The sequence below is a fragment of the Cariama cristata genome, unplaced genomic scaffold (genome assembly GCF_000690535.1).
Source record: "Cariama cristata isolate BGI_N322 unplaced genomic scaffold, ASM69053v1 scaffold15189, whole genome shotgun sequence".
Taxonomy (NCBI): Eukaryota; Metazoa; Chordata; class Aves; order Cariamiformes; family Cariamidae; genus Cariama; species Cariama cristata.
The window spans coordinates 1-24275 of NW_009635378.1; the positions used below are offsets into that span (position 1 = coordinate 1).

General features: G+C 46.7%; 1 protein-coding gene across 1 annotated transcript; it reads left to right on the plus strand.

Moving 5' to 3' along the window:
• Positions 1-8636: 8636 nt before the first annotated feature.
• LOC104167309 (protein Wnt-11) lies at positions 8637-22216 on the plus strand (the record flags this gene model as incomplete). The annotated part of the gene is made up of 4 exons (XM_009707534.1): positions 8637-8872; positions 9615-9892; positions 11336-11628; positions 21375-22216. Coding segments are annotated over 4 exons (982 nt in total), but the record flags the coding sequence as incomplete, so codon positions are not given.
• Positions 22217-24275: the final 2059 nt, after the last annotated feature.

Consider the following 24275-nt stretch of genomic DNA (forward strand, 5'->3'; position numbering starts at 1 on the left):
GAGGAGGGTGAAGAAATACCAGGGAGCGTGGTCAAATCTGGATTGAGTTTCCTCAGAGGTAATGTCACTGCAAACAAAGTGAAAACATCACTATCTCATTTCTTTGCCTAAGCAAGCAATCAATTAGTTGCTTACTGCCAAATAAACAAACAAGCCCCTCCAATACCCATCTGGTTTCATGTCCTCGATGAGTGATCTGTCTTTTCTACTTGGGTTTGAAGCTGTGCACAAAATAAATAAGGGGATGTGGGCTAGCCTCAAATGAGCATCTTCCGTAAAAGAAAAAGCACAATAAAGTGCAATGCCAGGAAGAGTCTCTGTAGGGTAGAGTGCGTCGAGGTGAGGATCGTTGGGTTAGGTAGGGAAACTGGGACAGGAGGTTCTTGTTTTGTTCCTCTTTCTGCCGCAGACCCTGTGCTACATCTAATTCCACTGTCCCGGTCGTCGTCATTTGATGGTCTCCCCCTGCCACCTTTCATAAAGCCTCTCTTATATTCGGATATCTGCAAATTACGATGTCTTGTTGGAGCCAGTGTTTTCACTGCCCTGCATGCAGTCAGGGGAGAGAGGACCTTCCAGATGGCGATTCACCCTCTCCAAAGAGAGACATCCAACACAAATGTCAAGTGATGTCCCCTGGAGATGCCATGGACTGCAGGGAACTGGTTGAGAGCACACATCCACCTCTTAGATGCATAAAGAGAAGCAGGGTGAATCCCTCCACAGGGCGTTTAAATGCACATGGTCAGGCAGGAGGAATAGTCACCTACTTTAGGGCACCCTGCATTTGCTGTCTCCATACTCTAAGGATCACCTTGGAAGTAGAGGAGGGTCAGGATCTGATTTGCTCTTCACCGTCTTGGCTTTACACCTTGTAGCAGTCACTACAGCTAAATTACATAGCCCAGCTACTTCTTTCTGCCACCTTCCTCGAGTATCTAAGCTCTCAGCTCTGCATACATCCAGCACCTTGCATGGGGTGAGCATCTCCTCTCTGGAGGACATTTAGCAACATGCCCATGGGCTGGCAGAGCCTGGACTCATTTGGATCCTTTATTTCTACGCAGCACAGAAATAAAAGTGTTTTGTGGCACCCTGATTCAGCAGGGCGCTGATGTACAGACCCATAACTGAGTGGAGGGGCTTGCTCCTGTGCTTGGCATTAGGGTCCTGCTTAAGCAAGGTGTTAAATCCCTAGCAAAGGACCTGGGTTCTGAGGGGAGGGCAGGGGTGAGATGAGCTTCAGAAGGAACCTGATAGCTTGGTGACAAGCCGTAGACATGAAAAAAGGCTGGAAGGCAGGGCAAGGTCCCTAATAGCTTTGTTGGCAAAAGCAGCCTTTTGGCCGGTTAGTGGTTAAACTGCGAGGGTTGCTTTCGGGGATGGGGTGGGGGGAGAAGCAGTTGGAGGAAAGATGCTGCAGTTACCGCTCCTCCCCTTCCCAGCAGACATAGCCCCCCTATTGAAAAGTGAGTGGGGAAGATGAAAGCTGGGATTAAAGTGGCATTTGAAGCATGAACTGCATCCAGATGCGCTGCCGGTGCTCCCCACACACCTGTTTAAAACCTGGCTGAGACCTGCACTCCCTGTCCCAGGGCACTTCACAACTGGGATGCTGCCAGCTGGAATTTCACAAAATTATGGGTTTTTTTGTTTTGTTTTCATTTGCCTTTTCTCCTCCTTTCCCCACCCTTGTTTTTCTATGGAAACACAGGCCAATTTTCCCTCCTCTCCCCATCACTCTCTTTTCCTGGCTGCAGCGGTGCTGCCATCCTTGGGGCTAGGGGACCGTCCTTGGAAATCGCATGGGTAAACTCTTGGTGAACAGAGATTGATGCTACAAAATACTGAGTAATACCTGGGAGCTGCAATTCCAGCCCTGGACTCCCATGCTGGGTGCTGTAGAATCAAATCCTGCCCCTTCCCTCTCGTGCTTATGGACAGAGAGGGGGGAAAAAAAAGGATGGGATGAAGAGGGAAGAAAGTGCTATGAGATGTTTTCGGTCGTGGGCTTGTCTCAGCCGCCTGCCCGCTGTGCAGTTGTTTTAGGCATGGTGCCAGAGGCGAGCTTCAAAGAGGATTTGGGAGGGGAAGAGGAAGATAAGAAGGTGGGGTTTGCCAGCCTGGGGAAGAGGGAGCGACTGATATGAAAGGTGATAGGAAATTCAATTTTGATTCAGCATGTGACGTAATTGTAGAGGGAGGGGGAGAAGAAAAACACTTTTTAGCCATTTAGGACTTCACTGTAACACAAATATCCCCTGTAAATTAGTAAAAGTGGGGAGAAGGTAAAAGGGAGCTATTTGTTTTATTTTATTTGGCTTATTTTTATGAGTTCTGTGGTCCAGATCCCCAGCTGTTGTAAATCGGCACTGGGCCCTTCCCTGCCGCAGAGGGGTGCACCACCGAGCATCCAGCGTGGTGCGTGGATGACCAGCATCTTGTAAACCTGCTCTTGCTGCTGGAGAAACTTCGTATTTTGGTTTCTTCCACCCAAGCTCCAGGGAGCTACTCAGGTATAAAGTCAGGGTACAGACAGATCTTTGCAGGATCAGGGCTGTTGTGGAAAGGCAGCCTTTCCATTCAACACATATGATCCCCTGAGTCTTATTTTTGCACGCTGCTTTTTGCAAACACTTTCCCATCCTTAGAGCAGGGGGGTTTTGCATAATTTTGTGGTCCTCGGTGCTTGTTTTGCATCACAGCGGCTGGGGAGGTGAGGCAGCCGTCGGTTGCAATGGGAGGTGTCTTAGGGCCAATGCACGTAGGGACATTATCGCTTTACCCATCTCCTTTTGTGCGCCCTTTAGCTTTCCTAGGAGGGCTTGGGTTTGACCAAGCAGGTTGCTGAAGCAACTTGTTTGGGTAGAGCTGAAAAAGAGATGAGCACTAGAGGGAGCTGAGGCCAGATGTGCACACCCCAGAGCTCTGCAGATGTTGGGATGTCCAGGCACACAGTGGCTTTCAAGGCATTTCTGCCTTCCTGGGGCTTGGCATCGCCTCTGCCCGGACGCCGAGACATGGGTCGGACCGTCCTTCTGTATTGAGTGTCACCTTCAACGTAAGAGTGATTGTAAAGAAGCCAAATGCAGCAAAGCGGGTTTTTTTGCGTGGCTTGCAGGGTCAGCCCATGACAGCAAGTGGTGGCGTTAGGAATCCCATTATTTTTAAGTGAAGCTTGATCACTTTGGGAAGTCCCTGCCTGTCCTTGTGGTGATGACCTGGACATGTCCCGTGCCCTCCGGAGCCATCTCTAGCTGAGCACCGTTCCCAGCTACGAGGTCAGCTTTGCTGTACAATTTCCATGGTTAAATCACAGCCCTTCAGGAGCAAAAGATGCCTTAGCCATGTGTTTTGGTGATCCCAGCATGTCCCACAGCTCACCATCCTCGAACAGCATCGCAGCCTTTCAGGAGAAAATGGAAAGATTTTGTGCTACCTGGCAGTGCCTGCTTCTCCTTTTCAACTCGAGAGGGGAGTGAGCTGGGACATGGGGGCACGGGCGCCTGCGAGGAGACCGTCTGCCTGGCAAGGGGGCTGCTAGATGAGCTGCTGGGAAAGGACTGTGGGACGGGGACGGCGAGAGGGGAGTGGGCGGGGGGGTGAGGAAGAGGGGGGGGACACAACGGCTTTGAAGTTTGCTCTTCCCTCTGTAGGCAGCTCGGGAAAACTTGACAAAACTCCATGGCCTTCCTCGGTGCTCAGTGAGCCAACTCGCCGCTGGCATCGACTTCAGTCGAGCTTGGGCTGGAAGTCAATGGCCTTGTGCCCACTACTGCCAGCGCTGGATTTGGCACTGTATCTGAAAGCAGCTCTTATTTTAAGCTTTTACTTCAGGATTGTTTTTTTTTTCCTCCCTCTCCTCTCCCTCTTCCTCCTTTTTCTTCTTTTTTTTTTTTTACTATTTAAATCCTGCTTCTCTGTCTGAAAAGGCTTTGCAGAACCGGTGGAAGCATTTACCAGGGGACGTGGTGGCTTTCCCAGAGCTTGTGGTCCCTAGACCAGGACTGATGCCGGGCAGGGTGACAGGGGCAGTGGCTGGCTCTGACTACCCGGAGCTTAGACAACGTTGTTGTAACATTCCTGCAATCTTTTTCCAGTTGAAAACCTGAGAAAATGAGTCTCCTACAGATTGAAAACCTTCAACGAGATCAAATGCAAAAACCCCTCCAATCTCTACTTCTCTTTATTAAAGTTTACTGCACACTTCACTCTCCACAGCCGTGTAATTTTGTCTAAATCTTTTTGTTTCATCCAAATCCCTGCAAGATTAAGGGCTTTAAGAATAGGCATAAAAAAAGAGAGTGCCTTCACAGAAAGCAAAGTGGACAATTTGGAGCAGAAGTTCGTGGTTTCACCAGCAATCCCTCCGTGAGACCTTCTTGGGTCACACCACACAAGGGAGGATGGGGAGATGCCCTCCAGAGAAAACCCGTATCAGAAAAAGAGGAGATCCTTCCACCCTTTAAAGGTGTTTTAAAAGGCACCAGTGCTTCACTGCTCAATTCAAGGAGTTTTTTTCCCTTTGGCTTGACCTGGAGCAGTGTCCTACTCACAGTGGTCCTTGTAAACCAAATAATGTGTGACTTTTGCTGAGATCTGCTCAGATCTGAAGGTACTTCTCCCAGGCTGCTACTCCTATGAATAGTCTTCTCATGGAGCCCAGATCTACAGGAGTGGGCCCATCCCTCTCAAAGGACCTAACACTGTAGAGTATTCATGTTTTCAAATGAATTTATTAACTGCCTGAGATAATTAAAAGGGTAAACGAAAGTCGTGATCCATCCATGCATCATATTTCCTCTATAATTACGTTTATGGTTTTCTGTCAGTATCCATAACTTCAATTGAAAGCCCTGCTATGCTATATATAAAGCAGGAGATGTTTGGTTTGGGCCTGTTTATTTAAAGGGATGGGTCAAGTATGTATATTTTTTTTTAAAAAAAACAACCACCCCTCAGATGTCCTCGGCTTTCTGGAGAATGAAGGAAGGGGCAGGAGAGTCAAGGGAGGAGAGCACAACGTTAGCAGGAGAAAACAGAGAAAAGCAGCATTTAAAGGGTGGCAGCAGGTAAAATCTCCATGTGCTGCTTCTCAGATGAAGAGTGTGAGTCCAAAGAAAGATGTTTATCAGGGATTTTTTCCCAGGTTGAGAACTAAAGGCTATTCTACTATGTCCTTGAGGGCTGCTTTATTCAGGCTGGCTGTGCCCCTTGGTCTCTGGTTTCCCTTCCAGTGCTGGTGGTCAATGGAGACTGAGTGGAGATGGGATAGAGACCCACCACCAAATCCCATCATGGACAAGACTGTTTTGGGGGAAGGTGATTGCCTTTCCACTGCCCCAAGAATGGGCTTTGTTCCCCAACAACGTCCTTTGCAGGCAGTGGACATCCCTCCCTGGAGCTGCCAGAACTTGGGGAGCAGGGAGGGTTGGTGCCTTTCCATGGGGAGGGTTCAAAGCGATGAGGGGTGGAGAAGACATTTCTGACTGTAGGACAGAGCTTGAGCAAACCTGGACTGTCAGGGCACGAACTAGATGACCTAACAGGCCTCTCACATTCCCAATCTGTGATTTATAAATGCACTTCTTGCTCTCGGCAGGCAACTCCAGTAACTGTGAGTTTTCTTTTCCATCTCCATTACCCTTTACTTTTTCCTCCCGACGCTTGGCAATGTTTCCAATTATAGGTTCTCACAAGCAAAGGCACGAAGTTCAGACCTAGGAGATGTTCAGAAAACACCTTCCTGCGACTTGCATTTTTATTCCTGGCGGGCTCCCTGTAGCTCAGCTCATTTGACGAGAAACAGCCATTGCTGCCACTTATTGAGTTCTCTCCAATGGGGCCAAGGTCTTTCCTCTCTTGACTGTCTGGCAGATATTTTTCCCTCTTCCAAGAAGCGAACTTCTTTCTTGTTGCATTATAAATCTGCTTCTCTAATGGTGGTCATTTCAGGCCATCTGTAATAACACGATCTCGTCATATCACATCCCCTTTTTTCACAACGGGGATGAGTTTCAGTCTGAATTCAGCTCTCATCCCAATTTATAGGTGGTTATTTTTGCCGTTCCTGACTTGCCTGTAATGGTGAGATGCGGATGCCTCAATGTAGGCTTCCAGGTCCTTTAAAGATGCTGAAGAGCTCTATACAGGATTACAAAATGTGGTGCAGGATCTAGGAGACATATGCATCCTTCTGGAGGGCCAGGTGAAACGTCTCAAGGCCTCTAAAGTGTCACTTGGCACCTCTGATTAGGAGACTGAGCTGGTGCCCCGTAGTACAGCATCTCTGAGACTTGGAGCATTCCTCGTTCGCCTGAAGCTCAGACTGTGATGCTCTCTCATTTCATCTGCCTCACTCTGCCTGCTTATTTTGCTGCTGGGACATACTGTGCTGGAGTATTTATCATTTTTACTCTATTAATGACAAGCTGCTTTGGCCTCTTGCCTGATTTGCATTTCAGCCCATTCCTGAGAGACGCTGATAGGCTTTCTGGGATAAGTTTTCACAGTTTTCCAGTGCCAGGTGCTGGGAGTTGGACACGTCTCACCCAGCTCTGTGCTTATACAGTCCAGATGTTTGCATCCGAGCTTGGCACCTAGGTTCCCTCTATAGGCAGGGCAGAAAATGAGCACTTCTAAGGCATGATGTTATCCTGCTGTAGATCTCAAAAATGTGTCAGACTAATCAGTCCCTGGACGTGCCTCTTTCTTTCCGTGGGCTGAAGAAGGACACTGAAGGACTACCATGAGGTCTACACAGTAGAGGTTTACAGTCCGGTGACGTTCATAGTGTCCAAAGACTCATGCCTCTACCTTCAAGGACGTGATATATCTGAGATACCTGAGCACACAGAATATCACCCACAGGTCTTGTCTCCACCAGCTCAGGTCCAGCACTGGTTCGCATCTAAGGCAGGACGAGTTGTCTTCTGGAGGTGCCCTGTCTCCAGACAGGGAGCATTGCATGAACAACAGTGTGCAAGGGACCGAGATGAACTCCAGGGCAGAATTTCTGACAATTAAATACTCCACGTCTTCCTTTCCCTTGAAATTCTGTTCGCTGTATATTTAATGGACCTCTTTAAACATATACATGACATATATATTTACATAGCTAGCAGAGTGGTGGTTTCCCTTCCGAGTTTGCCACTGATTATCTAGTGCCAGAAATGCCAAAATCCATCTGCCTGGGAATTTGTAGGCGCAGACCTACTCGGCCCTAGCAAGGATGGTAGCTTTTCCCTGCGGGAAGAGCAGTTGGGGTTAGCAGTTGTGCGCAGCCCAGAGAGAGCTCCAACATACACAGCAGCTGGGTCAAGCCAACCTTGAAGGAGCTTGGTGGAACATAGATGTCTTTTCCTGAAAACTGGAGATTAGAGCTAATACCCCCGATCTTGGTTAGGGCTTGATTTTAGCTCCGTTTCCATCTCATTTAACTTCTGAAGGATGTGGATGTTACAGTAATAAAACGAAATGCACCCAGAAATGTGTCTGCTAATAAGCCAAGCTAACCAAGATGGCTTAGGATGAAACTGAAAGGCAACACATTTAACAAGGAGAGAAGGAAATATGTGTTAAGGCAGTTGTGTTGCCAGATTCAGATGCCAGTTACTGATGCAGCCAGCTAAAAAGTTGTTTTATGGGAAAGAATAACATTTATGACTACCCTAAGCAGGTCATAAAGATACAAAGAGAGTTACACACCAGGCTTCTGCTGATCGCTGTGGGTGCTTGGGGAAGAAGAGCACAGCCCTGTCCGATGCACGGCAGCATTTGCTTTTTTCTTTTTTACCTGGAAACGTCGGCGATTGCACTTTAGAAGAACTAATGGGGTCTTTGGGGTGTTGTTGGTTTCTTCCATGGTAACGTGTGCTGGTGCTAGTGGATCCCCTCTCAGTTTTGACCATGGTGCTCTCTCTGCACATACCTTCCTTACACTTCTGCACTGTGTTTTTGGAGACTGTAGGAACAGACTTATCTACGTGCAACAGTGATGGAATTGGTGGAGGCCCTTGGCGTTAACTCTAAGGGAAAGCATATGTTTTGCAAACTTGGTGGCTTTTCCCTAGGCTTTGCAGGGGATTTTCTCCATAATTAATTACATGACATTTAGCATAATCCTTAGAGAGTGTGTGAGACAGATGCTGAATGCAAAACACTGATAACACTGACTTCACTTTTTTTTTTTTCTGAATACCATAGTCTTGGAAGATCCAGCTTCCTGTTATCGTGGAACGGATGGGTCATTTTTCACTCTGTTGGGAGGTCCATCCTCTTCATTCTTCAGCAAAAAACCTTCCCATGAGGATTTACATATTCAGTCAACTTGGCATATGCCCCAGGAGCTTTGTCCAGACTCCCCTAGATGAGGGAGAGAAATGCACACTTCTAGAGGGTGTTTCTCCCCACCTGCCTTAAACATCTACTTTAGATGAGATAAATCACTGTTCATAGTTGCCCATCTTTCTCACCAGCTTAAACTAAGCACCTATTTACAGGTAGCTAAAATTAAGTCAGGTGAACATAGGCCAAAGCATTCACTGTACTGGAGGTAGTGCAGAAATTTAATATTGACCTGAAGATTAACTTTTTTGTGGGTTTTAATGCCTTTTTGCATGTGCTTGTCTCCTCAGAGCTCTGTCCAAGACTCCTTCGGCTTTGGCCCTGAATCAAACCCAGCACTGCAAGCAGCTCGAAGGCTTGGTGGTTTCCCAGGTACAGCTGTGCCGCAGCAACCTGGAGCTAATGCAGACCATCATCCAGGCGGCACGGGAAGTGATAAAGACCTGCCGTAAAACTTTCTCAGACATGCGGTGGAACTGCTCTTCCATTGAGCTGGCTCCTAACTACCTGCTGGACTTAGAGAGAGGTAAACAGCACTGCTGGCTCAGCCGGGGACATGAGTGAGTAGAGTCAGCCTGTGTGTATGTGTGCTGGGGCTGGGAAGGGGGGATGCGGAGTGACTACGTAGCCCAGTTGTCCTGTTCTCTGAGACCATTTCATCGTTATGGTGCCAGTCATTCCCAGGAGCTCTTGAATCCAAGACCTGGTCTCCCACAGCTCTTACAAAGCATGCCACCAATCTGGTCTGCTCATCTCATTAGGAGTCATGATGCACTTGCTCATAGCCGTGGAGCTGCTGTTCAGGGCATGCAGACTTGGCAAGGAGCACACGCTACACGTGAGGCTGCACAGTCAGCTTTCATGGGTCAGAGCATCTTTGCGCACTCGTACTGCAGCTCTGTGACCTCCCACCACCTCCCCCAGCTCCATACATGCCGGCTCCATGACCTGCTGGCAAGCAGCATCCAGCACAGGGTCAAAAGGAGGCAGGAGAGTCCATGGGGAGGCTTCTTCATGTGCTCCAGGAGCAGATCACACCATGATGGACAAGTTGTATAAGTCCATGTGCCTCCTTGCCCTGTTGGGATGTTGCCTCGTGTTGAGGATCTCACTTAGGAGATGTGCTCCAAGCTGGTGATGCCATGGGAGGTCTCAGCCGCAGCGAGTCAGCGTGTTTGCTGCTCTGTGGGGCACAGATTGTGTGGGTTCCTTTTTGGGGAACGTTTAACTGTCCCAGGAGGCTGAGTTGGAGTTCTTGTCTCTTCCAGGCACAAGGGAGTCAGCATTTGTGTATGCCCTCTCTGCTGCTGCCATCAGCCACACCATTGCCAGAGCCTGCACCACCGGGGACCTCCCTGGCTGTTCCTGTGGTCCCATCCCAGGTGAGACACCTGGACCTGGGTATCGATGGGGAGGATGTGCAGACAACCTCAACTATGGTCTTATCATGGGGTCCAAATTTTCAGATGCTCCCATGAAGATGAAAAAATCAGGATCACAAGCCAATAAACTGATGCATCTGCACAACAGTGAAGTAGGGAGACAGGTAACAAATCCACGAGAGTTATTGTAATTGTACAATCATCTGTAGTGGTCGGTCGCTCTGTGAGGTTCAGTGTCTCTATCAGCTAGCGAAAGGAGCAGGTTTCTCCCAGATTGCTGTGAACTCCTTTGGCCTGCTGAAGACCATGGCTATATAACTCACGCTGGGACTCAGGAGGTCCTGAATGCTACTATCAGTCTTACATAACTGTGGGTGGGATGTCTCATTGCCACCTTTTCTGCAGCCAAGGATGGCTCTGGCTTCCTTACCCCAGGAGGTGTGGTGGGGATGGGTCCCGTCGTGCTCTGCCAAGGGCGTTGCACAGGCGAAGTGCTGTGTAAGCGTGGAGGATTTTCATCTGCCAGAAGCATCCAGCAGCAGCTGCCTCCCAGCCATCCCTGCAGCCAGGAGGGCTGATTTTTCCTTTTCAAACTGCTTCGCTAGTGATTATTCCCATATCTGGCAGAAGCCACTTTTAACAGCCTGCATCCAGTGGAGGGATAATGCTTACCATGTGCAGTGCTTGGTGTGCACCGAGGTGCAAATCCCCGTCGCAGCCCTCCACGCAGCTGGAGAAATGCAGGGGACACACACACACATGACTTTAAAGCTGACCCCTGCACCCATCTCAGGGGGTGCAGCGGTTCCCTAGGCTGGTCCTACCACACAGCTTGGTCTTTCCAGGGCTGCCTCTGCTCAGGCGCTGGAGCGGAGAAAACTTGGAGCATGTTGAGCTCATTGGCAGCTTACTGTGTAGCTACAGGCTGAACTCACCTTTGCAGAGCACAACCATGCCGAACTTGCCTCCCCTGGGTGTTTTTCTCTACCATTTCCACTCTATCTTTATTTTTGTAATGTCTTGAGTTTTTGTTTTAATTGCAATGGGGAATTTTTTGTTTGGGACATAGTGTTGCCATGACCGGTGCATTCAGCCCTTCCTGGCAGCATCCTGCCGTGTCCCACAGGAATGAGACCAGTGCAGAATCAAACTAAAAGGCTCTTTTGGCCCCATGGCCAGCTGAAAGGCAGGGTGAGGGTGCCCTGAATTCATCAGAGCCTTGGCATCTCTGTTACCCAAAGCCGCTGGAGGCAGAAATGGATGTTAATTATTTATCTATGGATTGCTTTGATTTTCAGCTCCTTAGGAATTTAGAGGGTGGAAATGCAGCCCCGTGTACTTATCTGATCAAAATTCAAAATACTCTTCTGTCTGCTGGCTGCAAAGGTGCCTCATTGAAAGTAGTCCAGGGCTGATAGGGATCACCAAGGAGCTGTGGGATCTCATTCCCTTTGCACAGGAGCTGCTCTAGAGTGACTGTGCAGAAATCAGAGCAGCAGTCCTTTTCTATAGCAGTCCCTGCTAAGAAAGTGCCTCCTTTAGCAAGCTTGTGGGATGTTTGGAGGTAAGAGAAGGGCATTTCCTAACTCCTGCATTCCTTTTTGCAGGTCTTGAAAGCCTCTCTTGAGATGAAATGTAAGTGCCATGGAGTTTCTGGGTCATGCTCTATCAAGACCTGTTGGAAAGGCCTTCAAGAGTTGCGAGACATTGCATTGGACCTCAAAAACAAGTATTTGTCAGCCACCAAGGTCGTTCACCGGCCCATGGGCACACGCAAATACCTCGTGCCAAAGGATATTGATATCAGGCCGGTTAAAGAGACAGAGCTGATTTACCTGCAGAGCTCGCCCGATTTCTGCATGAAGAATGAAAAAGTGGGGTCACACGGGACCCAGGACAGGTGAGGGTTTCTGCGGCGGGTGCTGATTGCACTCTGAGCCCCAAAAAGGGAAGGGGAAGAGGGGAAGATGTATGAAAAAGAGGCAAATAATTGGGGAGTTAGCACATGCATGCAGGTCAAGAACATCTCTAACATGCGGTGTGGTCTACAGATAACTAAGCCTATTAGTGGTGGCTGTGGCCAAGACAGGGCTGCAGACACCTTTTGCGTTATACAGACAAATCCCCCGGGCAGCTCACCTCCGCAGGAACTTTTAATGATCAAGCTGCTGCTTTCTACTGTCTTGAGTCTCTCTAAGTCATTTCTTGCAGTCACTGCTGGTGTGATGAGTGGTTATGTTAATGTAAGGCTCCTCTAAGTGGCAAGTGTTACCCCAATTAGAACCAGTGCTCCTAGGCAGCCTTAAAAAAGCCCTGAAAACTACAAAGGTGAATTTTTAGGATTTTTCTTCCACTGCATTTTAAAAATCCAGTTGTGTTTGTATTCCTTATGTCTATGCGCAGGAATTTCTTCGTCTCATTAATATTAGCGATTTAAGGTCGTCATACCTAACCTCCACTGGGCACAATGCTGTCGCCTTTGACAGGCAGCGGACATGCCTGTCTCTTCCCATTGTCTGTTTAATTCCCTCCAAGACAAACCAATTCCATGTTTTAGCAGTCTGAGCATCTCTAGGTGGGCAGCAGACCCTTGACAGCCAAGTAATTGTGTATTTCCAGAATTTTTGCGGAATTTCCAGATTTTTTGTTGGGTGGCTACTATAGCTGGATTTCAAGCTGTCTCCTTAGTTACTATCTGCTGGTTTGGCTTTCTTGAGACAGTTCTCATAGTTCTTCTTTGCTCTTTGTGTTACTTTGTGGTGGAGACTCAGACAGTCAAGTTGCAAGGACCATGCGCCTGCCCTTTTGTGTGGTGTCTTCATTTTAACTCTTGTTGGACGTAGTGATATTTGGAGCACTTCGGTTCAATGGAGAGGAGGTTTTGCTGTAATGGAAATTAAGTAAATGACCCAAATGCAGAAAAGCTGCTCTTTGGGTACCTTTGATTCATATGAAGTATTTGGTGCAGGGACTTTAGAAACTATCCTTTGGCAATGGCCATTTAATCTGGAACTGCAACTCTGTAGACAACGTATCAGCATTTAACTGGTGGACCTGATCAGAAGATGACGATGGTTGAATGAGACAATCGTGTCCTTTTTGTCCTCTGATGTTTTGTGACAGTTACAGTTTTGTACCCTCCAAACCCAATGGCTGGACTGCCCTACAACAGTGCGTATCTGGCAGCTTTGTGGTGGGAACATGAGGCTGATGTTCATCACCAGCCCAGCGATGGAGCAATAATTAGCAAGTGAAGATGTTTATGATTCACTGAGGATTGTAAGGAAAAAGCATGTGTTGAAACTGGTTTCTAAGGGAAAATGACATTTGAGTGGAAGCGATGTTTTTGTGGATTTGTATGGATTTTGACAAATTTGTGTCTTGAAAAAGACCTCTTTGTTGTGCTACTCTGCTTTGCAATGAAAAAAAAATTGTGGAGGTTATTTAAAAATTGGTTTCATAGGAATTGCGTGAAATCAACAGGTTGTGTCAAAACCAAACAGAATCCATTACAGATTTGCCAAGTAAAACATTTTCCATGAGCTGAAATCCTTTCAAGGAGGAGGAAGGCATGACTTCTTCTTCATCTAATTTCATTTTACAGCAGATTTTGCCTTTTTATCCCAGCTAGGGATGAAAAATATGTCAAGGTCTCGAATGATTTTTTTTTTTCTCCTGAGGATAGGAAAATGTCTATTACAGGCATCTGTTTATCCTGAGCTGGGCGACAGCAGTGACTGTGAGCCTGCCAGGCGAGGGTCCACGGGAAGTGAGATTGAGCCAGGATTTAGAGGACCGAGATATTAAGGCAGGAGGGGATGACTTTCAAAAGAAACCTGTCAAGAAATACTCCTTATTCTCAGATGTACAAGACGGTGATGGCCATGGGAGGGGAGGAAGGCAAGATGGTCCTGTCTTGAGCTGCAGGCACCTCTCAGGCCAAGTTTTAACGTCGTGTGTAGTTACGCTCATTTTCATCACGATCCATCTGCAGGCTCTTGAGAAGATGCTTGGTGTCTCAAAACAGGCGTGTATAACAGAAGCCATAGCAGCCCCTTTTCTGCCTTAAATTAATAGAGGAAATAAGTGTAAAATGCACACAATGTGTTTGCAGACCGGTCTGTTCTTCCTGGAGGGAGCCTGGAAAAGGAGGGGATCTTCCCTAACTTCATCCTCCCATGGATGCCTTTTTCTCTTCACAATTTTTCCTTCACAAAGAGGACATCTAAATGTATTTTAAATGTGGTGGCTCTGTTCCAGCCAGCTTCAGGGCTGCAGAGATAGCGCCTAATGACAGAGATGAGGGAGAAGGAGCACAAAAGGGATGCTGTTAGAGAGGGCAGGGAAAAATGTCGTTCATGCTTACTCCACAAAGATGTAAAAACACTCACATGGAAATAGCACAAATGGGTTTTTATTTTGTAAATCAAGTCCCGGAGGCATCTTAACATTTTATCCTTGTGCATAGCAAAATTTTCTAGGGGGAGATCCTGCTGTTTCTTGCTAGGCTAGTTTTTAAGGTCTTTTAGGGCAAATGCAATCAAAAAGGGATTTTTAGTAGTGGTCCCTCAGTTCATTTTCTCTCTTCTTCCATCACCTGTCTATTCCCTCTTTGGCCTTTTTCTGGCCATGAACATGGGTGCAGGGATTAGCTCATGGGGTGTTACAGTGCAGACCCCTATCACCATGGCCCAGGAGACTTTGATCTGGGCATCTCCAACATCTTTCCAGCCCTACTTTCTGCCCCTGAAGGGGTGCAGAGGGAAAGACACTCCATTAACAACCTCTACCTCTTTTCCTGTTGCTGGATTACATGGTTCAGATTGCTGCATTTTTGTTACAAAAAATGAGTAATTTTGCATCATGTGGAGAAAAAGTGCTTTCCTCCCTCCCTCTCCCCCAGGTCTGGTGCTTGCTCAGAGCACGCTGGAAGCAAGACAGAGGTTGATGGCTAAGTTGCGACACCTTGGATGTATTGGGTTTCAGTGTATGCTGTAGGGAACAATCCTGCACCGGCAGGTGGGTGGAAGGGATAATCTAATCGGTGGCTTCCATCTCTCTAATTATCCCTCACATTATGCGGACTTATTGTGCGTTTTTCAGGCAGGAAAGGGAATTGGATTACCTTGTAGTGGAACTGCGTGAAAATCCACTTGCAAAATGTGCACCCGGTTACTCAAAAGCTTTTCAGAGCTCTTTGCTGAAAAGATTTCAAAGCTTTCTTCGGAACAAGCCTGAAATGTTTTCTAAGACACCTTGGCCTTTCTTAGTTTGTTGAAATTAGAAATGGTTTGGAAATCTGCATGCCTCCAAGCACTTGGGGTGTATCCAGATTTCAAAGTCAGGGAGCTGAATCCGAACCTGAGATTTGAAGCCTCTTTGAAGTGCTCAAAATCTGATTAAGGGGCTGAGTTTTGCAATCAATCTCCAAGGCTCCTGCAAACAGACTTGTTGCAACCCCAGTCCCCATCGACTCCAGCCAAACTCTTTCTGCTTATGTGCCACCATCACACTTTCATAGCCAATAAAAAATACGGTCTGGAGAAAAATCTAAAGCAGCTGATCTGTGGAGCAGTAAGTGGATTGTACAACTTTCAATACAACAAATTAACCACTGGGAAAAGATGTATATGTTCCCATTTCAGAGCTTTCTTGGACAAAAGCACCCTATAGCTCATCTTTTAACAAGATAGTTCAGTTTCTCCTGCCTGAAAAATTCGTTATCATTTTTTGAGTAAACGATGAATAATAGCAGACTATAAAATTGAGATCTCTTTTGTGAGAAAAGATGCAAAAGAAATAACCTTCTTTATCAGTAGGGTGCAATGTATCGTATTTCAAAGGCTGTTTAAGGTCCCTTAAGGAATCCAAGGAAAGAGAAATTCTGCCATGCATGCAAAAGCCTCCAGCCTCTGAAGCCTTGCAGAGATAACTGAACTGTTTATTACTGATCTTTCCCAGAGCAATCTTGGAGCCATGCTGAAGATGGGAAAGAGCTCTCTTACGCTGCAGAAATCGGGCTGTGACATTGCGTTGCCGCTAAGCTGGGTTGACCATCCACCACTCCTTAGCTGACTCACTCGGGCAACGAACGTGGCCATTCCTTGGTGGTTGCTCCTTGCTCACGTATTCATTCTTTTCTGCAATATAAAATATTACTCTTAAGTGTCTCCCAAGGTGTCTTCTTGGATAGGACCATGCATGAAGTTACCTGAGCATGCATCTACTGCTCGGAGGTGACTGCAAAGCCTTAGTGGCTGGTGGTCGCCTCTTTGGCATCTTGGTGGTCGCCTCTTTGGCATCTTGGTGGTCCCAACAGCAGGGCTGATCAAATACTGCAAAGAAAGAATGCAGTGGTTCTCAGTGTTCAATGGCAGCCCTTGATACCTCTTGTTTCCTGCCACCCCCAAAATATGCTTTGCTTTGCATGATTATGTGAGCAATGAAATTTCTTAGCAGGAAAACTCGTATTTAGGTGGGGAAGGGTGGTAGTTACGGGTAGACAACAGCATTTGGTGCTTGTTCTTTGTTACAGCCTCTTTTAGCTTCTGTCACTCAGGGAGGGCACGAGAAGCATTATGATGAACTTTAGCTTTGAGTAGGTTATAACGTCTATGATGATTTATTAATCTTTGGAACTGTTATCAGGAGTGCTACTCTTTTTTCATGGAATCCAACAAATGATGAATAACAAATAGCAAATAATTCTTCTGTGAGTGTCCCAGAAGTTTAAACTGGAGGAAAGTCAGAAAAACGGTAGCTTTCTGTTCCTCCCACCTGCAGTGCTATTTCTACTTTCCCGGGGCAATGCGCTCCTAGCTGGTGCCCATTTCGGTAGCTGGGCCAGCTATGCTCTTTTGGGCTTTTTTTCAGTTAATCTCTGGGGAAATTTGAATCTTTCCCACTTTGAAAGACCTAAATTTGACCATGAAGTTTCCTGAACAGATTTGTGAATAATAAATTTATTGGTGGAAAAAAGTAATTTCACATGGTAAAATTGCAGTGGATAGTGAATTCAAGGGACAAAAAATTACAGCCAGCTCTCCTAAACTTATTTAGTTCCTTTGCCTCAAAACAGCATTGGGGTTAGGGAATACCAGGGCTGGGAATGACTTTCCTCAGAGCCTGATCTTTTTAGGGGCAAGACTGAACTGAGACCACCTAGGCTGTTACTGAAGATGTTTGTCTGCTCTAGTCTTAAAAATATTTTCCCTAAACAATCTATTCCAGGATTTTACTATCCTCAGAGTTATATTTTTCTTAATCTGAATTCAAACTAATCATAATCTGAAATCAAACTAATAATTTCTTGTCCTCTTCCCTCAGCATATAAAGAACATTTCTTCTCTCTCATTTTTGCAATAATCTTTTATAGATGGGAAGGCATCTCTTCTTACAAACGTCTCTAAATCAGTTCCTTCATCCTTTTCTACTTTCTGAACTGCTCCTCTGACTCTTCTGGGAACTTTCCCACATTTATCTGGATCTTTCTCAAAGTGTGTTGCTTACTTTGCATTTTAATCTACTCTTGCAAAACACTCTCAGCTCCTTTTGCCCTAGCGCTATCCACAAATTTTTAAGCTCTCTTTCTGCTCCTCATTAATGAAAATACAGGCTGGTTCCAGGATCTCCCTTGACATCTCCTCGCTGACATGTACATTGATAACTCTCTCTCGTAGAGTCGTTCAGTGTCAGTCTCTAGTCATTCCTTGTGGATGAGAAAGCAATTTAAAAGTAGTTAAGATTCTGCCCTCAAAATCTTATATGAAGCAGTGCACTTTGATGTATTTTTAGCAATGTCCATTGTGTTACATACCTCCTGGGGGATTTGAATTATTTTTCTCTTTCTTTCTTTTATATATTGCTGTATGACTTGACATTACCGGAGCAAGGGGCACTAAAGAAATGAATAGGAATTTGATTTAAAAAAAGACAAAATAAATTACTTCTTTACACAGCAGTGCTGTCTTCTGGGACTTGTGGCTGCTGGAGTTCATGGACACAGATGGTTTCCCTGAGGTCAGAAAAGGATGAGACAAACACACAGCCAAGATGCCCGCAAGGGGATACTGAGATGTCTAGGCAGGAATACACCTTCTATCTTCCCTCATGCAACAGCCCAGGTGCTGGTAGCGTATGAGGAAAAGGACTACAGAAAGTGGCCAGATTTGTATTTTCCTCCCTGAACAGTCCCTAACAGCCATTGGGAGATGTACTGGGCCAGGCAGGCAGTTGCTGTGATCCAGAATGACTTTTCTTACCTACTCATAAGCAGCTTCTATTTATCAATAGGACTGATGGAGTGAGGTCCCAGTGGATATCTGGCCCATCCCTGTCATCATATGTCATTATTGCGGGTGACACAGTACAGAGTTGGCCTCAGTTTGGCTCTCAGATGCCAGCTGGGCAACCGAAAAAAAAATCTATCCTTATATCTGCTGATGGGACAGAAGTGAACTGGGATCCACAATGAAATTAAGTGTGACATCTCCTCATAGCTTTTAAAATTAAAATCCCCCAGGAGGTAGCTGTGAGATGGCTTGGCCTCTCCATCTGGGGGGAAGACTTTTAGAAGTGCTGGGATGTCCTTCACCATCTCCGCCGAGGAGCCACTCCCATGCTGAGGCTGTATGGTGTACCGCAGTGTTTCTGCAAATGAGGGCTGGAAAGGGGAGATTTTGGACAAGGATCTTGAGTGGGATTTGTCCAGTCAGCAGGGCTGACCTCCTCCCTTCTTGCATAAAGAAGGAAAAAGCACTGTGACAATGTGAAAGCCTGTTCCTGAGCCAGGACCTTGGCTGGGATTACGGCTGAAGCATCGTTTTTCACCGGTCTTCCAAGTGCTTCTAGAGGTTACGGTGTTGTGTTAAGATGCAATCGCTTGCCTTTGTATTTTCTCTCCGAGGCTCAGGAGGAGGGCATTTCTCTGAGTTGCTGGAATCGTGCTGGACCAGGCCCAAAACAAATGAGATTGAACTTAACCCATCAGCGGGGAGCCTGGTGAGATCGCAGCCGTGGGCTCTGAAAGCAGATGCTTGGGGGCAGCTTCTGTGGGTAAACTCTGGTCTTTGGGTTCCTTTGTCTTCCCTCACTTGCCTCTCTTGTATGTATAGATACAGCTGAGAAACTACCTCTGTTTCAGCTTGTTTAAAGAAAAATAAAGATCATTCATCCAGGCCTATGCTTTAAAACAGAAAAAAAAGTCTCTGGTTAGTGGCATTGTCGGGAAAGTTTTCTAGAAGCCCATTTAGTTGCAGGATGGGTTCAAAAGCTTTGTTTTGGCTATTCAACCCTCTTTGGCTATTCAAGCCTATTCAACCATCCAGAATGTCCCTGTTCCTGTCTACAATACTGAGGGACGCTTGGGGATTTTTTAATAAGATTTTGGTTTTTTCCTTTCTTTATTTCTGCTGGGTGGGATGGGGACAGCTATGGAAAGGTCTGTCTCCTAGTAGATCCACTTTTTTTTTTGCAAACCACAGGAGCGGGTGCAAGGAAAGGGAGATTCCCAGGTCTCAATACAGCAGGTAGAGGAGTTTTGCTCTTTATTTGAATGGGGTAAATTTGACTGTCGGGTGCTTTGTACATTTGGAGGGTGAATGTCCTCAGTGGTGAACTGGAGTCCAACTGGACCTGTATTCCTTTTCTTGGCCATTTTAATGAGCTGTCAACATGAGGTGGCACGGATGCACTGCACGTCATCACCATGCTTCTGCAGACTCCCCATCCTCCCTAGGTGAACCTCCGGGCAACAACCTTTCCATCCACCAGTAAAGCTGAGTAAGGTTGTCAAATACCCTCCCCTCTTCTAATGTCAACACGCCTATATATGAACCTTTGCTCCGAATATTTAATGCATTTACTAATACATTTATGAGGAGTCATTCGGAGGTTTCCTGGCGGAGGGGCCCCGGCTTGCAGGGGCAGTAACAACGCATTTGGTTCAGCGTTAGGCAAACACGCTCAGTGTGGCTGCAGACTTCGGCTTCAGTAGAGGCTTTCAAAGGTTTGTAAATATTTACACACACTCCCGAATGAGGGGGAGCTGAGGGGGGGGTTTAAACACTGAACCTGGAGAGGAATGCGAGTCAGAAATAACAAACAGGAGGCCCGCCTGAGTCAGAAAAAAATAAAGGAAGAACAAGAACAAAATCTCAACACCTCATTAATCCCGTAACTTCTCCTAAAGCATTACCTCATGAGGAATTCCTATAAATCTCATGGATTTGTTTTCATCTATTAATGGAGTGCTCAGCTCAAGAGTCCAACTTGCTCCTCTCTCCTTTCCCTGCCCCAAGCCAGCCTTAGAGCGTTTCTGTCCAAAACAGCGGTGAAGAATAAGATTTAGGAGAGACGTTAGTAATTTCCCCACTCTGCAAACCACCTTTCTTACAGAGGTTTCAAGACTCCCATTAAGTTCACAGGCCCATGGTGTTGCGTGCATCATGAGATCTGTTAGCCTACAGTGCTAGGGTCTGGCCAGGCATCTGACCAAACATGAACACTTCCACCCTGGGCTATCTTTACAACCCATACAGAAACGGCATCTCTAGGACATGGTTCATCTCATCCAAAAGTCAATGTCTGTTGTGCTCTTGTGTCCAGTGACCCAACTTGGAGTATTTTAGGACAATAAGATAGCTGATTTTTGAGAGTGGCTCTGGATCCATCATCAATGGATCAGTGAAAGAGATTCCTCAATTCACGAGTTACTTCTGAAAACCTCAAACCAGCCACTTGCAAGTGAACAAAGCGAGGGAACCCAACACAATGCTGACTTATCCCGACAAGTCTGGCTTTAATTAAAAGTAGAAACAAAACAAGCAGTGAAAGTCCATGTGATATTCAGCAATGTGTCATCCTACCCTGTGTGCTCCTGCCGTGCTGCCTGGTCCTGCGTCAGGACACAGGGTGTTCTCGGGCTAGCTCCCCGTCTGCTCATGCCATGCTGGGAGACACTCGTGGGGGGAAAGTGCCAAGTCCAGCCCTGCTAGGATCGGTTGTGATTTCCCTGATAGGGTCAGGGCTGGATAGTGGCTGTAGCAGCCTGCTTGGGAGCTTTCCCATCTTGGGATCATTGGCATGGAGCCTGTGCAAATACTCTGTGGCTGCAGGGTTCCTCCTCCGTCCTTTTCAGGTTAGGTAGTATTGAACAAACGCTGGTGTTTGTTCTTTAGGGTATCATCTTCTTCCAACTCCTTTCAGGCAGTTTTGGAGCCTGTCTGGGAATACAGATTGCGAGGGACTAGGAGTTGTTATTTTGGTGGAGGTATCATGATGGCTTTGCTTGTCTGCCTGTACGGGAGCTCGGTCCTGCCTGCCCTGGCTGACAGGCAGTCTGAACTGAGAGTCAGAACAGGAGTTTAATGTTATTTTGGGTGTACAGAGCAGGTAATGCAAGTGCAATCCTGGGCATCAGAGCAGGCGATGTGAGCGCAGCCCTGGGGCTCTCCCTGCCTCCCTTGCAGGTGTAGAGGGCTGCTTGTCTGGATGCTCACCCCTGCCATGTGCTTGCAGCTGACATGCAACCATGTTGGCTTCACCCAGCACCTTACAGAGCTGTCAGACCCCAGCACCACCACGGGGCAGTGGTTTGGAAAGCCTTGCGTGGATTTGTGCTTGTTCACCGCATTTTCTTTCTTCCAGGCAATGCAACAAGACCTCCAACGGGAGCGACAGCTGCGACCTGATGTGCTGTGGCAGAGGCTACAACCCCTACATGGACAAAGTGGTGGAGCGATGCCACTGCAAGTACCACTGGTGCTGCTACGTGACCTGTAAAAAGTGCGAGAGGACTGTCGAGAGATATGTGTGCAAATGAAAACCCTCCTCTGTCCACCCGGGAGCTGAGACGCCAGCGGCACCCCAGCACTATTCAGAGAAGAGAAAACATTTGCCCGGCTAGACGTCATTTATCTTTTGAGACACAGACTTGAAGAAAGATGGTAGGAAGAAAAAAAAACATGCAATCACATCAATAAAAATAAGACCCTTAAGAAAAAAAACAAACCCACAAATGTTTCCCCCCACCAATAAAATGCTCTCTGAGAAGACAAAAACTCATTTGGGATGGTATCTTCCAAAATATTATCTATGGTTGCCAATGACATCCAACCACTGAGTGTTTTAGTATTTTAAGAAACAAACCCAGAAATTTTCCCCGGGGAAGAAAAGCAACTCTTGTTTGAAAATAACTAAGGCTCACACCTGCCTATGCCTTCTAGCACAGGTATTGAGTCTGCATTGGGACCATCCCAGGAGGGAAAATGCTACAACTTTTCAGCAATAACTGCCTTTGTTGCCAAAGACTTAATTTTTAGCAGGGAAGCATCCACTCCGGATGATAAAGGTGGAAAGATTTCAGGTCAATCCCTGAAATGAACAACTCATTTTAACCTTTCTTTTACGCAGGTCTGTGACTTTGAAGTTACCGCTGCAGGAAAAGCTGTCCTTGATTTGTCCAGGCTGGATGGGGTTTCAAATTCAGCCAAGCAAAAAAATCCCCTGGGATTCCAGAGGCAGTGAGAGTAGGGTACCCTGAGAAGGACTTTATGGGGTCCACAAGATAGCAGTGGAGCTGTTAGGATAAAATGACAAAGTGAAGTCAAAATCCAGCAGGAAAGTGAAAAAAAAAAACAACCCACAGTTCCTGCTGTCTTTCTCTCTTGCCCTTTGGGTATGATGCCCTTAGTCATCGATCTTCTGCCGTGTTGGGCCATCAAGTCCTTAGGGAAAGCCATCAAGTCCTGAGGGAAAGATGCCTCTGCCTCTTTCCCCCCAGTAAAGCTATTGACCCAGCCCCAAGAAACTGCAGAGAGTGGAGCGGGTCCGGTCCGGGCTGTAGGGAGTGCAGCCATGCAGGGCAGCAGCTATTCCCAGCAGAAAGGAATGGGAACGTGTCAGTCCTTTATGTGGCCCTGCCCTGACACGGCAGAGAACCACTATCTGTGGCTGTACATATTTTCTTTTGTACGCGGACATACAGAAATATTTATAAGACATATCTCGCGCTTTCGTCTACTCTACTTCCTACATAAATATATCTATATATTATAAACAAGCATTAACAATAGTATGAAATAAATGCTGAAGTTACTGGTGCAACAGCAAAATGTTAGATTATTATGTTTCACTGTCCTACTTGGAAAGCAACCCTGATTTTCCTCCCAAGGATGGGAGAAGAGCATGGCTTGAGGCACTCGTTGGCGTGGGATAGATAAGTTCCTTTATTCCCTGTCTCCCTAGCCTCTTCATTTTGAGCAGAATTAGCCAAGATACAGTCAAGACAACAAAACAGAGCACTTGGAGAAAGGAATAGTCACTGGTTTTGTTTTGCTTTTTATACCAGCAATCACTCTCATCGGTGAAATATCCCCGTGCCCCCAAGGAACTTAATAACAAATGTGACTAATACCTCCCATGGGTGGTCTGCTCCTCACTCCTGCATGCGGAGAGGAGTTGCTGTGCAAGGAAGGTTTTAGCTTAGGTTAGGTGCCCTTTCTTGCTCTTTTTTTTTTTCAACGGACACCCAGCTCTGTGTCCCTGATAGGAAAGGTGACGTTGGAGAGGGAAGTCTGCTTCAGGAGCAGAAGGCAGCAGAGCCTCTGAGGTCCTTCAGATCATTTTTGGGTACCCCATTCCCCAAGCGAAGCACTGTTAGTGCCAGAAAATCACTCCTATGCAAATGTAGGGGACAGTGGCACTTTTCTAGGGGGAATTGCATCCATAACACCGTAGTCTTTCTCCAAATCCTTTTTTTTTCCCCACCCAGCCGCTCTCTACGAGGCAATTGCCTCTACTATGTCTGTGAGCATCCCTGAGGAGCAGGAGGAGAAAAGCATCGCGGACTATAGAGCAAAATTAGAGATATTTTGTTCTCTTCAGCTACTTTTCTTTGCTGTAACGGGTTTGGTCTCCTTGCCTCCTTCCCTCCCCCAGCCACGAGCAGGCAAAAAGAGGCCTTTGGTAGTTTGTCAGTGGTTTGTGTTATTGTCACTCCATAAAAGCTGGTGGACTAAAGCGTCTCTGCAGTGCGGTGTGATGAGTGGTGGGTGTCTTTAGGCTGACATGCAGACAGGCTGGTGGCACAAATCCCACTGCTCTCCAAATCCAGAACTTGGCTTCATTTGATATGTAAAGAAACGGTCTACTTTCATTCTTTTAAGGAATTTTATTTTTGTTTCCAGTTTTTGATGAAGCCAACAAGGCAGGGATGTTCTGACTGAAGAAAAATTTGAGCATTTCAATGCTATTCTGTAATGACTCTTTTTCTTGCTCCCTTGCTGATGTCCTGAGTCTTTCTGTTTGGCAAAAAAATAGCGAGACAGAAGAAATGCTCTATATGCACATTGTTTTCAGCTGCATTTCACTCCTCCGCTGTCAGACCTGTGTTCCTGAGCTGGTTTTCTCATGTCAGAAGAAACCATAATTTTGCAGAGTGTGAAAAGATGTGAGTAAGCCCACCAGGCATCTTCAGGTCCATCAGGTGGGAAATGACCCCTCAGCAGACCTTAAGTCACGGTGGTACTTCACGTCTGCCCACAGCTG